The sequence below is a fragment of the Lepisosteus platostomus genome, chromosome 27 (genome assembly GCF_059453375.1).
Source record: "Lepisosteus platostomus isolate fLepPlt1 chromosome 27, fLepPlt1.hap1, whole genome shotgun sequence".
Lineage (NCBI taxonomy): Eukaryota > Metazoa > Chordata > Actinopteri > Semionotiformes > Lepisosteidae > Lepisosteus > Lepisosteus platostomus.
This window is the reverse complement of record NC_142637.1, coordinates 2,355,891-2,374,736: the sequence shown is the minus strand read 5'-3', so window position 1 is coordinate 2,374,736 and position 18,846 is coordinate 2,355,891. Positions and strand designations below refer to the sequence as shown.

The window sequence follows — 18,846 nt, the reverse complement described above, 5'->3', positions numbered from 1 at the left end:
TGACCTTCAACAGCTGCATAAAATAGAAATCTGGCCCGTCAGAGTGGCTTTCCCCACTGCCAACACAAAACCCCCCGCGCCAGGAGCAGAAGAATAAAGCCACTGACAAAAAGAAACGCAGGTCTCTTCAAAGAAGCGAGCCCATACGACATGAGACTGCCCTGTGTCCTGCTGCAACTGGCAGCCAGTTCAAAGTCAAAAGGAATCAAGGCCAAAACGGAAACTCTCCCAATAGACCGACTGAGTGGTACCCTACTGTACTGGTTTTATAGTATGAGGATGGCAAGGAAAGGGGCTGATCAGCACTTTTGTATATGATGCACAAATATTAATAGTCAAATAGTCCTGTTTACAAGAATAAGCTAATGAAATGCAGTCGCCTTTCTAATCTAGAGCCACTGTATCCATCCCATCAGGTTTCACTTCAACGAGCTGCTTTGTGCCGAGAGCTGATATTAGACCCAGCATCCCACTCCAACTTCCATTATGACTACAAAGGCTGAATCTCAGCCACCAGCACCACACTGTGCAATGTCCTGAGGTGTGAATCGCAATTCTAGATTTGAGTCTCCGCGAAACCTCTTATGTTCGTCTCCTCTTCCATTAGTCAGCACTGACGATAAACCCTTCCAATACACGGTGCTGATGCAAGCTGAAAGTTAAAAGGCTTTCAGTAACTTTCCTGGAAGTGCAATATGATTTTTTTGCAAGAGCTTTCCTGACTTCAAAGAATAACGAGTTTCTCTGTGTTCCTGTACCAGAAAACAGGAGCCAGTAAAGCAATACCCAGATTTATTGGTGACTAGGCTAACACTCAAATAAACGTCATTAAAACGTCTTATGGTTCTTCCTTGCTGGGCAGCAGTCGCCCACCTTGGTAAAACTGAGACCTGCAATAAATTCTATGACGACTGAGGAAATAACAGGCCCTTAAAAAAGAACCCTGAGAACTGTGGACAGATCATTTCCTGGGTGGACAGATTCACTGAACTGCAATTTGTGCTCTTCTTATTCAAGATCTTAAGAGATCGAATCAGTATTTTTTCATTAAATGGTCGAATGGGGCTTAAAAAATAAGAACTGCCTTCCACAATTAGATGCTCCTATTACTAACAGTGAAAGATGCCAATTTTATTGCTCCATAATCAATTTCTGGGTCAGGTTCCCAAGAGGCTCATGAGAAAAGCACATCAGCAGCACCTTGTTGACCATCTCAGGCTTTTTTCAAGTCGGCATCCCTCAAGCAAGAATATAAACCAGAAGAAGAGATCAGCATGGTGGGCCCAGAATGAAGAATAAAGGCCTCCGTGTGGAGTATCTGATTCAGGTATGATTGTGCATTACAAAAAAGGCCAAACAGAAGAACATACTAATGTGTGGGGAGATCATAAAGTTATAAAAGGTAGAGAAAACAGTTTTATTTACTATACAAACACTTGCAAGATCTTTAACCTATTGGCATTCTTCACCTTCATCAACTCTGTCCTTTAAGTTAAAGGTCATTTTAAAATCCCTTTCAAGGCAAATGCCATTCTTTTAAAACAAATATTTTTTTCCCGGAGTTTAATCTTTTAAGACTCTGTTGTTCTATATTTTAATCATCAACTTTTACAATGATCACAATATTATTGAAAAAGCTAAATGGAAACTGCTACTGCGACTGGATATGGAACAAGCATAGAGTGCTGATAAGATAGCTGACAGGGGAGTTTGCAGAACAGAGCTGCACTACAGGACTGCACACTGAAGAACAGTAGAGTTCTGTAGAGGAAAGGGTTGCCCACTTGGGTAAGTCACAAAGAAGGTCAATGAATTAACACTCTAAAGAGAGATTAGAAAGCCTAGATTCTATCAAAAAAGATAAATAGTATTTGTCTTACACTGTATCCCACGTCAAACAAAATACATTTTTGTTTCACTTTGAAAAATCGTACTTCTAAAGTAAGAAAGAGGACAGAAATTATCTTTATCCACTCTTTTAATAAAGGTGAAATCATAACTGATCTTTGACCCTTCAAAGTCCTCTCACTGCAGGATCATAATTATAATAAAGTTAATTAAGCTTCCAAATGTACTTGCAGTTATGGAACTGGAACTTTCGTAACTGTGAGTCAATTTTCACATTCTGTCACTGCCCTTCATAACGAGAGATCTATTGAATGATTAAGATGCTATCTGTCTTCAGCCACAATACAAAACTAAAATTTCACTTCATGCTATTTTCTGAGGTGCATGGTCACAATTAATCTTAATGTATGTGAGCGGCATGTCTCACTCAACATTCAGCAATAAATTAGTCATTACAACAGATTAATCAATTGTACTGTTTCCAGCAAGCATCTATTAAGGATATTCAAAATTAATATTCCAGCTTTATCTACTCAGAATCCACTTTAGTCCGAATACTTAGTCCATGTAAGCACACTTGTAATTAGAAATAAGGCACAATTTATACATGCTACCTGTTCTGATTTTTAGTAATGATTAAGGCTTGTGTTTGCCAAAATCCTGAAGTGTTATAAATAATTTTGGAATAGATCTGTTTTTCAGCAATAGCAGCACATGCTTCAGATAGTGTTCTGTTCACATAGGCCTTCAATGCTGAGTAAAGGGTTTTTTTTTTAACTTTCTGACAATCACTGGTATTAAACCAGCATGCCAATATACATCTTTACATTACAGCCACCCATTTTCTTAGTTGACTTGCATGTCTGACTAAGCGGCTTTTTTCCTTTCCGACAAAGAGGACAAATAGCCCATTTAAAAGAAGAGTCTGGACACTCCAGACAGGCTTCAAATCCAATACTGTTCGAGCACAAACAGGAAGCATGGTCACCCTTCGGTCCACGCCTCATCCCATGTGGTACTACTGTATGTACTGTACTGAAAAGTCACATGCTGCTGCTCACTGAAGACTGAGAACCTTAATCATCTTAATTTCAGAGACAACAAAATGGCTTTCAGGCACAAAGAATACATTCAGAAACCTATCCTTCTAGTCACCGCAAACATTTTGCTAAAATAATCTATTTTCCAATGGAATTCAATGGGGATCTCTTTAGTTTAACAGCACAAAACGGCCACTGTAAGGACGCCTTTATATGCTGCTACCACATAATCAGTTGTAAAGCAGATAAGCCAACAGCAAAAAGAAAAGTCTGAAAGAGCATCAGGGGATTTTCCTATGACTGGACTCAATGCAACACTGTCCTGAGAGAAAGCCTTCGGAAGAGCGGTACAAAACTTCCAGGAGTGGAAATGCACTGCACGGTTCATCAATATCTGGCAGGGGCACGTCAGGCAGCACACACTGATGGCATGCAAATCGCCCATGTCTTTCCATCTGATACCGCAGAGAGGGGGTGCAAGGAGGTTACCTCAGGTTACCCCTGTTAAGGGTGAGCACATAACATCCCAGCTGCACAAACCCTGTCAGCTGAAAGCAATACTTATCTGCTGCTTGGAGGCAAGAGCTCCACAGCTATATCAAATCCAAAAATGCTGGTCTTTTTCTTATTAATTTTACCCCTAACCCTCTCTGAGCTTGGTTTTAGGACTCCAATAAAGCAGGTTTCTCGCTAAAACCGGTTGTTCTTTCTGAATAGCTTTGTTGTTGGCTGCTACATCAAAACGATAGGCAGAGGCTTATATAAAAATAGCAAAAAAATCTCTCACTTTTGCTTTCATTTTCAGTTGTTCACAAATTAATCCAAGATGTTCAGTCCTTTTTTTATTCTGCTTTGTTTTTAACAAACTGATCCAAGATGTTCAATTAAATGTATAACTTATATAATGGACTCTATACACAGATTAGATATTGGAATGTTTTTCTAAGCCTATCGCTGATGTGGTCGCAAAACGAGACTATGGTACAGGCAGGATGCCTGTCCGTCATGTAGCATGCACACACAGGGACAATTTAGAGTCACCAGCTGAGAGCAAAACCCTGAAAAACCATGCAAACTAGAAGAGAACATGCAGACTCCACACAAAGGTGCCCCAGTCCAGAATCAAACCCTGGACCCAGGAGGTAAGCTCAGTTCACCACATTGCCGTATATACTCTAGATTTTGGCATAACCTAGATAAAATAAAACCTGCTATAATGTTATTATAAAGAGCATATAACTGCGATTTCAAAGGTTTTCACTTACAGTACTTTGCACTTAAGCTTTGGCATATTGACAAAAAAAAAAACTTTAGTCAATTGCACAGTCTCCTACAAATATGAAGTGCAGAGTTTCTCTGATACAACAGTCCCCAATTACTGCACACCTTCTACAAAACAAATTTCTTAAAATGTCAAAGCTTGAAACATACTCTTAGCATCTTACTGAATTTCTGTGACACATGGAGCCAATCTTTGTAAGATTCTTCACAGGCCTGCGTACATAGTGAACACAAACATTTGGCCTACATACAGTACTGTAGCAAGCCTCTGGGTAAAAGCCAATGTTTTAAACCACAAGGCTACTACTGATCACTTGGCAGGGTTCTCAATAAATAATCCTAATGGTACATTTCAAGCAGGTCCTAGTAAACATTTTGTTCATTCTGCATTTTTTAAATGGAGCTTGTGAGCATTCCAGGATTTCTGTGCTGTTGAGGCAGATGATCAGCTAAATTGCTTACTTTATTTACCACTGAGTGCGCACACTCCTGTACACTGGAGTCTGTTTCAAAAATTACAATTCACTTAAATACTGAATACACCTGCAATACATTTGCAGAACAAAATCTTATGTTATTTTACGTGCAATTCTGCAAATGATTCTCATTAAGGCCACCACCTCAGTAAAGTTTGAGTGAATCAAAGTGCTGCCAGATTAGCAGTCGAGAATCTGTAACTGTGAGTAGTAGAGCTGACATCACACAATATTCCCTGCAGAATTCAGAAGCTAATAAATAATGCATTGATATCAAAAGGAAACAAGACAAAACCATTTAGGAAAATAGAAAACAAATTTAAAACGTGAATATCTAATTAAGCATACATACTTTAGATAAAACATGTATCTTTAGTCTTTAGTGAAGACAAAAACCAATCTTTGGTTTTAAACAGACACTTACAGTGCCTTGCGAAAGTATTCGGCCCCCTTGAACTTTTCAACCTTTTGCCACATTTCAGGCTTCAAACATAAAGATATAAATTTTTTATTTTATGTGAAGAATCACCAACAAGTGGGACACAATTGTGAAGTGGAACGAAATCTATTGGATTTTTGAAACTTTTTTAACTAATAAAAAAATGAAAAGTGGGGCGTGCAAAATTATTCGGCCCCTTTACTTTCAGTGCAGCAAACTCACTCCAGAAGTTCAGCGAGGATCTCTGAATGATCCAATGTTGTCCTAAATGACTGATGGTGATAAATAGAATCCACCTGTGTGTAATCAAGTCTCTGTATAAATGCACCTGCTCTGTGATAGTCTCAAGGTTCTGTTGAAAGCGCAGAGAGCATCATGAAGACCAAGGAACACACCAGGCAGGTCCGTAATACTGTTGTGGAGAAGTTTAAAGCCGGATTTGGATACAAAAAGATTTCCCAAGCTTCAAACATCCCAAGGAGCACTGTGCAAGCGATCATCTTGAAATGGAAGGAGTATCAGACCACTGCAAATCTACCAAGACCTGGCCGTCCCTCTAAACTTTCAGCTCAGACAAGGAGAAGACTGATCAGAGATGCAGCCAAGAGGCCCATGATCACTCTGGATGAACTGCAGAGAACTACAGCTGAGGTGGGAGAGTCTGTCCATAGGACAACAATCAGTCTTACACTGCACAAATCTGGCCTTTATGGAAGAGTGGCAAGAAGAAAGCCATTTCTCAAAGATATCCATAAAAAGTCTCGTCTAAAGTTTGCCACAAGCCACCTGGGAGACACCCCAAACATGTGGAAGAAGGTGCTCTGGTCAGATGAAACCAAAATCGAACTTTTTGGCCACAATGCAAAACGATATGTTTGGCGTAAAAGCAACACAGCTCATCACCCTCAACACACCATCCCCACTGTCAAACATGGTGGTGGCAGCATCATGGTTTGGGCCTGCTTTTCTTCAGCAGGGACAGGGAAGATGGTTAAAATTGAGGGAAGATGGATGCAGCCAAATACAGGACCATTCTGGATGAAAACCTGTTGGAGTCTGCAAAAGACCTGAAACTGGGACGGAGATTTATCTTCCAACAAGACAATGATCCCAAACATACAGCAAAATCTACAAAGGAATGGTTCACAAATAAACGTATCCAGGTGTTTGAATGGCCAAGTCAAAGTCCAGACCTGAATCCAATCGAGAATCTGTGGAAAGAGCTGAAAACTGCTGTTCACAAACGCTCTCCATCCAACCTCACTGAGCTCGAGCTGTTTTGCAAGGAAGAATGGGCAAGAATTTCAGTCTCTCGATGTGCAAAACTGATAGAGACATACCCCAAGCGACTTGCAGCTGTAATCGCAGCAAAAGGTGGCTCTACAAAGTATTAACGCAAGGGGGCCGAATAATTTTGCACGCCCCACTTTTCATTTTTTTATTAGTTAAAAAAGTTTCAAAAATCCAATAGATTTCGTTCCACTTCACAATTGTGTCCCACTTGTTGGTGATTCTTCACATAAAATAAAAAATTTATATCTTTATGTTTGAAGCCTGAAATGTGGCAAAAGGTTGAAAAGTTCAAGGGGGCCGAATACTTTCGCAAGGCACTGTATCTCCAGAAAACACGACAGGTAAGCATTAAGGGCAAAAACATGTGCGATGATAAAAATATCATCATCCCAATATTAGTGTAGAACATGGTATATATTACAGTACATCATTATATGATGTAACACAAAATAAATTCACACACGTAAAACAGAAACGGCAGCCATATATTTTTATGGCTTAAAATGTTCTTACTTCTGCAGTTTCTAGTTTGAGACAGATACGTTCAATGAATTTTAACGACCACATTTATATCACTTTTTGACTTGTCAAGTTAAAATTAGAGAAATAATATTTATATAGAAAGTCCCTTTTTCATTTCAAGTCATGTCCTCTCCTTAATCAAATGATCTTTAAGATTTTGAATCAGAGGATTTAGAATACTCAGAGTGGAATCCAGCAAAATCGTAGGGAAATTATTTAGGTCTCTGACTCTACTATGGGAAGGATCTGACAGCCCAAATTAAATTATGTCTGCTTTCAAACTGGATGAATAATTTATTATTCAAAAGATGAGGATATAGAGGCTTTCAATTATTTACAGTAAAAAAAGGAGCAAGCAGCAGTTGGCCTAATCAGTAAGAACTAGGAGAAAATGTCCTTGTTTGAAAGTTTTAACTTTGATAACTGAACATTTCCATTCTGGACAAAACTCATACCAGAACATGGTTTTCTTTTGGTTTTGATACTTTAAAGCAAATGATCCTGATCCATTTAGTTTGAATCTGTCGGCATTAGCATTATTCGTCATTCCTTTCTGCGTTCCTGGGCCATACCGTAACTTGTGACATTGAACCTGCTTCACGAGATCATAACACGTGTGCGTAAGACCCAAGCTACTGTAGAAAACTGTTTTTAAAACAAAATCTACACCATTGTCATGTCTGAAAACAATTGATCTACTGAATTTTAAATATGAAAGTATACAAAACATTTAACCTTAGAGAAAATAGAAAACAAATGTGACTTTTACCATGCTCATTCACTCCTTGTGACACAATCATCCTATCAACTGCTCATTCAATACACTACACTCACTACAGTTGGCCACCATGCTACACTGGCTTGGTTTGTGCCATTCCCCCTCCTAGTGACTGTGATGGATGCCCCTGAAGTGCCTTTAAATGTAGAAATACTTGCATGGCTTCACAACAAGAACAGAATGATAGAAATGCACTGGAGCATCTAGCACACGCTGAAGGAAAGTGACAATAAGAGAGGTTTCAGCTTCAATTATCTGCACGTCTTGACCAGGACGTGCAAGTCAGTGAAGTGACAGAGGGCGTGTCGTCCTGGCTGTTTCCTGTTGGTTTACACAACACACCCAGGAGAAAGGGGTCGTGCTGATCACTGCCACCCCATAGGCTTGACAATACTGACATATTAGCTGACTGAGTGCACTGAGCTGGCATGACAGTTAGGCCAGAGACCACAAGGTCTGGCCAATTCGAACCAAAGAGCCGGCAGCAGGCAAATGAATGATGAAGTCTGTTTCCAGATGAAATACTACAGAATGAAAAACACTTTTAATTTACAAAACGTACCAGGAAGAAGTGAATCTGTAAAACTTTTCCATTTAAGAAGTTTCCTTCCATCGATTTTCTCATTTTTATCCAGTTCAGGGTCACAGTGGAGCTGGAGCCTATCCCAGCCAGCAAAGGGCGCAAGGTGGGGTACAGCCTGGATGGGACACAGTAGTGCAGACAGACACACAAACATGCAAAACTCACACCAGAGCCAATTTTCCAGAAGCTAATAAACCTACCGGTATGTCTAACAAGTTTCCTCTCTGGTACGAGGAAACCGGAGGACCTGCAGGAAGCGAACCAGGGGAGACCATACAAACTCCACACAGACAGCACTCCAGGTCTGGAATTGAACCCAGGGCCCCAGTGCTGCGAGGTTGCAATGCAGACCACTGTGCCAGCATGCTGCCCCCATTTAAGATGTAAACAACATCTAAACAACAAATAAGAATAAAAAAAGAGGCAGAAGTCAACACAAGCATTATGTCCCTGATCAGCTTTAATTACACACTTCTACCGCTTTAGCAAACCGGTTGGAGGGAAGATGCATCACAATGGTATTTATCCTCCACCCATGTGTGCCTCCTGGGCTCCTCCGAGAGCATTGGTTCTCAGCACTCTTCATGTGCAAACTTTGTATGAAAAGATTCTAATCATATCAGAAAAAGAAAATTGGTTAAGGGCTTAACACAGACAGCAACATTGCAGCAAAGCTCCCTGCACAAGCCTATCAGCTACAGCTTTTCCATATTTATTATGCTGTACTGCAGTTGCTGTGGCACACAAAAGGGAACGTAGTAAAAAAAGAATCCAGGTGGCTCTCGGGCAAAAAAATCACTCATAATCATCTGCAATCAAACTGCCCAGAATGTGAGGATCCATATTGCCTGTGTGTGGGGTAGAAGGTACTGTGCATTACTTCAGATTTTCTTGGGTGTCAGAGAACTTTTTCGCAGTTAAAATGATAACCTCAAATCACCCTCGTTTTCTTCATCTGGAAATGGTTGTTTAAACTGAGTCAATCGCAGAAGTGGCTCGATGGGTAAGAATTTACTGCTTTCCACTGGATTTTAATAAAAATAATTAACTACATATCGTAAGTGTAAACAGGAAGCTAAAGTGGAGAAACAGAGGGATTTTCCTTTCTGAATTCAGGTCTGCCACCTCATCATGTAAATAGTGCGCAAGCAGAGAAAGGCATTTGTGAAACTATGATCTGGATTGGGTGCTACAGTGGGCAGATCACTCCTATTTATTTTAGTCACAAGACTAGCCTGTTTGATTAGAATAATACAACACACAGAATACATTTTCAAGTAACACTATAGCTTTATATTTGAAAATGTATTTTTATCAACTCTCATTTTTAACACAAATGTGTATTTTTGAAGGAGGGGAGTTCTCATTGTCATTAAAGTTTAGTATGATTTCCTCTGAAAATCTCAGAGTTCTGTGGACTTACATGCAGCACTCTACTAAAAAAAGTATTGTGTACTTAAATAGATTAAATAATCATTGAGCACAGAGAGGGAAAAAGATAAACATGTTCAGTTCAATTAATTACGACAATAGTTAAGAATCTCCCAGTACTAATAAACAGTGGATTGAAAGAGGGATATTTTGTAAAGAAGCACCTTGTTTAAATGTTAAATGTACACAGATATACACTGCTTAGTGGTACTGTACTACAGATGAAAATATCAGAATCTCTCATGCTCAGGACTGTCTCTGCCATACTGAAAGTAAGACTGAATGTAAAAGGGCAAAGGCATCCTGTTTGAATATAAGAAAATATTTAACCAGCAAAATAAACACACCTGTTACGATTCCTAGCTGAAATTAATACTCCAGGGTGCTCTCATGTTCACTGACACAGAATATTGGAAGGCCTTTAATCTTTTACTATTTGTAACAGATCGGGAATGTTCTAAGGAAATCAAGCAAAGTACAGTACAAGGTACTGAACAAACTGATAGGGTGTTGGACTAAGAAACACTGACTTTGCAGTAGGGATCTGGGTGGAGATTTAATATCCTCCTAAACTGAGCAGGTAATTTGCACCTGCCTGACATTCTTCAAACCAATAGCTCAGGGCACTATTTTTTACTGTCAACTGCTACCTCCTAATTTTGAATTAAATCAGTTTAACATGATAGTTTGTTCCTTCACTCGTGGCTATGTTTATTTAACACATGCATATATATTAGCCTAAAATGTAATATTTACATGTCAAATTGTCACTACTTGTGTAAAATCTGATTTATTTCCACAGGCAAAGCACAGAAATAAAGGTCTTCTATTAGAAAGCAATCCATGTCCCCATGCAGTAATTGTTTACGTGCTCTAATGAAATAAATGCTTTACAGAGACCATTAACAAGCAAGCTGCAGAAAACGATTTGTTTTCTGTGTGTTAAGCAATTCGAGAAAATCTGAACAGTAAGAGTGTCATACCTGCCTTCTTTTACTGATGCAACAAAGACATTACAGTAGTCTTTCAAAGACCAGACTAATACCAACTTCCAAACCCTTTCCTGGTTAGTAATGAATACACTGTGCCATACAGAGGAATTAAAACTGAAGGACTAATCTGTGTTTTATTGGAACAGTCTTATAATGCTGTAATGAAATGAGGATTTTGTTCTCAGGAGTCTAGTGGACAAGTTAGTTCGCTGTGTTCCCATCCTTCAGGAGGCTGTGAAAACCCTGCCTTTTCCAGAGCTAATAACAGAGTAATGCTCAGGCCATTGTGAGGGCAACCGCAGGCTCTTCAACAGTGCACAAATTAATTTGGTTCTTTTCCCAGCAGTTACATTCAATTATGTAATGTTGTGCTGCACTAATCCTAATAATCCTCAGCCTGCCACAACAGAAAATGTTTACACATTTGAGCCCTGTATACGCTCCACGTTCATTCCCTGAAGTATGTGTTAAAAACCTGTTCAGAGCTATATTTAGAGCAGACAATCCAGCATGGCCACTCACAGCTTGCTGGTATAATCTCTTGTTAGGAAAATGCATAAACCTCCACAGAGACTCACAACCAGGAAGAATTCTGATCCTCCCAGTAAAACACCGCTGGGATTCTGTCTGTAAGGTGGAGACACAGCACAGTGTAAAGTGATCTGGACTTGTTACATTTCCGGATATAATTTCAAACACACGTCCACTTACAGTATATCTGTATTATTATACTGAGTGTCTGTGCCATTCCTTTGCAATTATATATTTATTTCAAGTGAATCATGGACTCTAAACTCTAATACTCTATCTTTATATCTGTAGCATAAATACAATTAAAATTATTTTTATAATAGAAAAGCATGATTTTTCTTTGGATTCTTACATTTTGGATTAAGGTGTGCGAGAGTTTGGGAAAAGACATCCATCCATTTTCTAAACACTCTGTCCAATCCAGGGTCACACTGGGAGCTGGAGCAATCCCGGCACTCAGAAGCACACGCACACTCACACCAGGGCGGGATTTTCCCAGAAGCCACTAACCTGCCAATTAGGAGCGTGGGAGGAAACCGGAGCCCCAAGTGGAACTGCTTTCGAACAGGGGAAGAACATACAGACTCCGTACAGACGGCACTCCGGGAACTGAACCCAGGTCTCCAGAACTGCATGGCCGCGAGGCTAACCACTGTGCTGCCTCTCAGTTGACTTCTCCGGTTTCAAAAAAAAGATTAAAGACAAGCCTGCCTTAAAGATAGGTGTTTAGGAGCACATACATGCTCACTGTGAGCACCCCCCACTGCCTGAGCCAGGGTGCACGCCACAGAGGGAGGCACTCTGCCAGAAATGACTAAGAACGCAATGAAAAGGCACGTGGCAACACCGAAAACAAATCAGTCAAAACGACACAGCCAGGAAACTACCTCACTTCAGGAATCAACTACCGATCAATGAGCTACTAACTACCGATCAGGCCAGAGAGGCCCAATGGCCGCCTCTCATTTGCAACCTTTCTTATGTTCTTATGAGAGACAGACTCTCAAAAGCGAAATAAGAGAGCTCAGATCATTCACACTATTTTTAAAAAAAAAGACCCGAAAAGCAAGTCTTGCAATTTCTTCCCTGTCTTGCCTGCTCCTGACACTTCCAGAGCAAAGGTCACAGCACTGGCTTATCCTTTTCTGAAGGCCTAAGGATGAGTATGACAGCACAGTGCATCTTCTCTGCACTCGGCCTTTACCATGACCCCCCACACACCAGTATGTCTGCAGCTTCAGCTGTATTGTGCAAATAGGGCTACAATACTTACTAAAGTCAGCAGCTATATCAGCCTGCAACTCACAGCTGGCAGCCCACTGAAGCTAAGCAGGTGTGTGCCTGGCCAGTACCTGGATGGAGGACCTCCTCCGTAGCTCCTGGGAAAGCTAAGGTTGTTGCTGGAAGAGGTGTAAGTGGGACCAGTAGAGGGGGCATAACCTGCAGTCTGTGGGGACATAATGCCCCAGTATAGTGATGAGGACAATGTACTGTACTCTCTCTCCTCCCCACTGTTTGCAGATGTGTGGTGATTGTACCGGACCTGGTGGCGGTAGAGGGGAGTCCCTATTACCTGTAAAGCACTGAAAGTGGAGTGTCCAGAAAAGCACCATATATATTTTTGTGCATCTCTGCACTATGATAGCTGCTGTTTGACCCCATTCTTCGTTTCCCGACTTAATTTCTATTAGAGTTTGGTTTATCTCTAGGGATTAAACCTAGCACAGTATTTGGGTGTTGCTGACACTGAAAGCCCGTTTTGGCCACTGCACAACTGTGCAGTGTGTGCCGGGGCTCTGTGCGCAGAGAGCTGCTGGAAAGTGTTAAAACCCTTGTACGTACAGTATATTAGATAAATAGGCTCTTTGCTCTCAGAGGTTTTCATTCCAGGCAAAATGGTGTAATTGAACCGAGCGAAAAGCCTTCAAGGTCACATTTAGAGCCAGCTAAAACTTGTTCTATTTTATTCTCAGTGAATGATGCAATCGACTACTATTCACCCACAGAAAGATCTCCTTGAGCTTCTCTACAGGTGGCAATCGTGGGGAAAAACACCCACCAGCCCCCCCAGTGACGAAGTCTAGCCCGGCTGGCTTTCACAATGGCTCACTTTCATTGCTATTGGCCTTTCATGTGCATTGAAAGAGCTGAATTAGCATGAGGTGGTTTAATCACTGTGGAGCTCCTGCATTGGAAGGGTTACTGGAAGTGTACGAGACTGCAGTACTTCAAAGAAAACCTTTGCAGTTTACATCCAAGGTCCTATATTTTTTTATTATTTGTTTTGAAACTTGTTATCAATCTTTCAGCCTTTTTGTACCTTGTTACAGAAAAGCAGTGCCTGGATGAAAAGGAACAAACAACGTGAACGAACAATGAATTTCCCCTGCCAGTGGATGCTTGTCTTCCTGGCCAATCAAAGAAAAGTGTTGAAAGTTTAAATATGATCGTGGAAAAAAAACTTTTTCTGTATTCATTTGGATAAGACAAAAATGTTTGACCATGGTTTTTGCTTTATAGGATTAAACCGAATAAATGCTGACAGTAATCTGTTAACACTATTCCACCACATGCTCACCGATCCTGCAGATATTTGTGTAGCAACAACTTTCAGCACAGCTTGTCTCCACTGCATGTTGCTCTGCACTAGAAAGTATATTCTGCTTGCATCTCCAGACTCACTGCCGCTGCCGAAAGACTGCAACCTACACACACACTGCCACTTGCTTCTTGTCTCAGTACAACAAGACAAAACCGCCTACCTGCCCCATTCCTAACCCTTTTCACCACCAGTGTCTGAAACCTAGCGCCCGGCCTTGCTTTCGCAGTGGAAGGCAGGTAAGAGATTTCCATTTGGAAATGAATAAGAGGAGCATCTCAGCTAAAATGAGGTCAGCACCGCTTCCCTGTAATTAAGAAGAAAAGGCAATTAGCGTACCGGGAGGGGAAACCGACTCGCATCCAAAATGTGAGCTACCCCGGGTGAATTATTTCTTACCCGGGCGCCACGGCGACGCAGACGGAGGCGACGGTAACTAAACGAGAAGTGCCCTGATGGCACCTGGGGAACGCTGGCATGAAGGACCAGAGCCAGCGAGCGGGCATCTCTTCTCCGGAACGAGCAAAGACCCCCGCCCACACAGACAGACAGACAGGACGCACTGCCGCCCCTACACGCCCCGGTTCAATCAACAGCAGAAGCTTCGTCGCTGTGAATGGAACCCTGGAACATTTTAGCAAGCGTCAGAAACTAAAAAAACAAAAAAAAACAAGCACAGGCTTGTGTTAAACATCCTTTGAGCGTTATTTATATTTATTAATAGTGACTTATCAGTGACTTTAAAAAAAAACACACACAAGAGTGATTGCACAACAGATTTACTTCCCATCTGCTCAAATCCAGAACTCATGAGGCCCTGGAGATTTCTGAATTAGCGGAGGTCCCACCAGCTGACTCTGGGGGGTGATGTGGCACCGAGCACTGGAGCTTGGCCGCTGGCTGGCCTAGGCAACACAGAAGCCTGTGCTCGCAGTGCTCTGGCCCTCTGCTCTCGTGGTGAGGTGCACACACTTTCACTGCTTTCTGGGGTTCTGGACAGGGACTGTGACTAACACACACACCATCTGCCTTCACGGGACTTAACAGGAAGATGACATCACATGGCAAAGGCCAACTTGTTGCATGATACATCTGATGTCTGACCGGCTCGGTTTGTCTCCACTGCATGTTGCTCTGCACTAGAAAGTATATTCCGTTTGCATCTCTGGACTCACTGCCGCTGCCGAAAGACTGCAACCTACACACACACTGCCACTTGCTTCTTGTCTCAGTACAGCAGGACAACCTTACAAAACCGCCTACCTGCCCCATTCCTAACCCAGATCACCACCAGTGTCTGAAACCTAGCGCCCGGCCTTGCTTTCGCAGTGGAAACGATTCTAAAATTTGTCTTCCAGTACAGATGAGCTATTTGTTTTCCATCTCAATAATTAAGGACCCTTAGTATTTAATACCAACTATAGTAAATAGGCAATTTTCAGCGATTCTTTTGGGAGCCACAGCTATCTTCATTAAGACATTTATTTGCGGAGAAGAAGGATATATTCTTGCTTAAAGTGAAGATGAGGGAAACAGAGGCTAAAACAGAAATAAGTTACTGTGTTCCTCCAGTGCAGGATTCCTGCAGCTTACAGAGGCACTTTTCAATTAGCACCTAATTAAGACCTGGGAAGCACAGCTGACTTTTCTTCTTACCTACTTAATTGGTTCATTTAAATCATTAAGGTCAAAGGCAGAATGAGAACCAGAAACAAACACAGAACGCAGAACATAAAAACCAGGGCTGTCTACCTCTGAGCTTGAGGGGTGTTTGAACTTGTACAGCTATGTGATCTTTTCACAGAAATAGGAGCTTGACATGAATTGTTAATTTCAAATATGGCTGATTAATAATCCACATAAGTGGCTACTAACTGAAACATACACATGCAACTGTCAAAATAGAATGGTATGACACTTGGGAGAGGTATGAGGGCAGGGGGTGCTGGTTTTTCCTTTCTTGAAAGTGTGTTAATGTTGGCATTTATGTGCATGTGTGTTTATTTACGCATTTGTTTCTGCATGCGTGTGTTTGTGCAAGTGTGAAGGGGAGATCTGTTTTCACTTGAGTGACAAACTTGGGGGCGGTGTTTCGAACAGGGTGAAATATAGAATTAACACCTTTCTGTACAAAACAACAACAGCTCACTGGGCATTATTCCTAAGGCATTTCTCAAGAACTCGCTACTGTCAGCTCATTAATTCACATATTTGTAAGAAAAAGCCATTGCTCATGAATTTGACAACTTTTGATTAAATTAACAGCCTTTAGAAAAATCAGTGCTAACACTTGATTTGTAGACAATTGTTAGTTTTTTTTATTTATTAAATAAACCTTACAATAAACCTTATGTTTTACTATGAAATCAGAGGAGGAAACTCTAAATGTTAAGTACTATTTATACCTGAAGAAACATCTAGGAATACGAACTGCTTTAATGAAAATGCGTATCAGAAAACGTCATCTTATCTCCATGAGAAAAACATTGGTCTTGTTACTGTAAAGCCATATAACAAAAAATACAGTAGATCATTGCACCCACCTACAAATCTTTAATTTCACTGTGGTTATTTTACATCAATTTCAACATCCACAGAATCAGAAACTTAACTGGAATATTCTATTCATTTGTGACATTTAAGGGAAACTGATTCATTTTATCCATGAATCCCTAACATTATCTTAAAGTCCTTCACTTTTTTCCGACACACACAAAAAGGGCTTTGACAGCAGTGTCTGCAACGATTGTGAAGGAGTCTGGTTGTGTCATAAACACAGGACCACATTAGAAAAATGCAACATCATAACTATTATGAAGAGAAAACCTTTTTCCTTTGCTGTGCACGTAACAGCTCAACCATGCATCTTTGATAAGTAACCTAATTAGATGTCAAAGTACAAACATTCTACTGTTGCTTACAGTTAAAATACTCCAAAGAGTGCCAGTATATGCAGCATACATTTAGCGTTTCAAAACTAGAAGTACGGATGGAGCATAACAAAGTATCCTCTTGTATTTCAAGCATTATAAATTGTAAATTGCATATGATGACATTTTCTTAGCAATACCAACAACTACAAAGGAAGGTTAATCAAAATGATTCTGAAAAAACAAACCAGAGTTGCTCAGTTTGTCTGCAGACTGTAGCACCCCTGTTGAAAGGCAGGCTTCCCACGACACAGAAGCCTACTGATGTGCAAGCTCCTTAAAGCAATGCTACAACTATCTGAAGAGGAAAATCAAACAGAACAAATACCTCTTACTTCTTAAAGAATACATCCAACCAAGACAGCGGCACATAAAAAGAAAGTCTAAAGCCGGGTTCAATCACAGAGGAAAAATACCACCACAGGGAAATCGGTGCACTCCTGACATCTCCTGCTGGTCTCTACAGAATAAATTCTGTCTTGCAAGAAAACCCTGAAATTCTCTTTTAAGGAATGAACTGTTAATAAGCGAGTTAGTTCCTCACTAATACTTGGATTAAATGTTATAGTCATCTATTCTAAAAGAGGACGAGTTCGTAATAAAATCCACTCCAGGATTTTGGCGACAAGATTGCCTATTTGCAAAATCCCAATAGCAAAATGACAGAAAAGCGACTCATCTCGGCACTCAAGTTTCAATGTTCAGAAACAGGCTCAGACGACAGAAGAGATCTGAAGGCCGAAATCCACAGTGTGCCACACAGCAGCTTGGACGTGGAGCATCAGCACTGTAACTCAGAAGACAGGGGGGTGATGAACTGCTATTTCAAACTGGAGAAAGCAGATGAAATTTTATTCTTTTTTAGCACTGTAGGAAATTGTTCTAGTTTACCAAGTAAGCTCAGTTCCATTTTAGTGGCCAATCAGTCACACTGAAAGTAAAATGTATATGATAAGGAGATAGCCGGTTCTTTTAACCTTTCAGCCACTGTTCCACTCACAAAATTCCAGTTTCAATTGCATTATGGCGGGCTGATAATTCAACTAGTTATAAACGAATCTATATACAGTATGCTTTCTTACAAGAAGCATGCAACATATTAAGGTCATTTCTATTACAATATAAAGAGCAGCTTTGAGAAGAGATGAAAAACATTTTTGCTAAATTATCTTAAAATTCAAAAATTCATATTTTTATTTATGGGTGTTCAGTGTGCAGAACCTGAGATCTTGATTATAGATCTGCAAGTCTATAGTAGAAGGCTCTAACACAGAAAGTTAAGATTATTGAATAAGCATGGCTTGTGCATTTATAACATCCTGCTGAACTAGACCACAATAAAACAAACTGTACCACCAGAAGAATATGAAAGGGCCACAGGAATACTGAGTGCCAGTCCACAGTATTTGAGGTTAGAAGATTACGCTGTCAAGACCACAATAGAGTCCTTGGCCCAGACAACTGTGTGGAACATTACATGTATATCTTACCACTACATCTTATCTTTCATAGTTTTTGGGATTTCCATATGTTTTAGCTGGGATTGTGAAGTCATTTCCCTACATCAACATCCACTCATTTTAGAGACAATGCCCACACTATTCTGATTTGAACGGAGATAGAACTATAATCCCACAAGAACTACACCTGCTATATGGCCAGTCTTGTCATCTGACACATCACCACCTGACCACCTTAAGCACATCGTCCAACATCTTCAGGAACAGCTGGCGCATTAGGAAAGCAGGGCGGTTTTATTTCTAGCTCAACTAACAGGGGTCTCATTATATGTCTTGCGCCCACACAATTAACTGCAACAGTCTATAGTATAGGAACAACAGACCAGGCTGCTGGCTGCTTCATCCTAAAATGAGATCAGCAAATTTGAGTTGTTTTTAGTTGCTTAATCAAAGTGGCGGAACTACAGACTTTTGGATTGGATGTCAGCAGAATATCTCCATGGATGGCGATTTGCATTGTACAGCAAACAGAGACTCAGACATTTCTAGCCTGGTCTTGTCAGATCTCAGAAGCCAAGCGAGGCAAAGGAGCAAACACTCTCTATAAGTCTACCAGCCTACCACAGTCCTGTCACTGCTTCAG

General features: G+C 40.7%; 1 protein-coding gene across 7 annotated transcripts in view; it reads right to left on the bottom strand.

Moving 5' to 3' along the window:
• Positions 1-18,846, bottom strand: part of nfic (nuclear factor I/C) — a 221,889-nt gene that overhangs the window by 134,955 nt on the left and 68,088 nt on the right. Inside the window, exon 1 of one of the 7 annotated variants that reach the window (XM_088622073.1) lies at positions 8,461-8,626. The exons of 4 other annotated variants lie outside the window; for them this stretch is intronic. In XM_088622073.1, the coding sequence (XP_088478199.1) occupies positions 8,461-8,625 (165 nt within the window). In that variant the 5' untranslated portion in view covers position 8,626. Of the gene's footprint in view, positions 1-8,460; positions 8,627-18,846 lie in introns of those variants that run through there. 2 more of the 7 variants (XM_088622069.1, XM_088622066.1) reach the window with 2 other exon arrangements.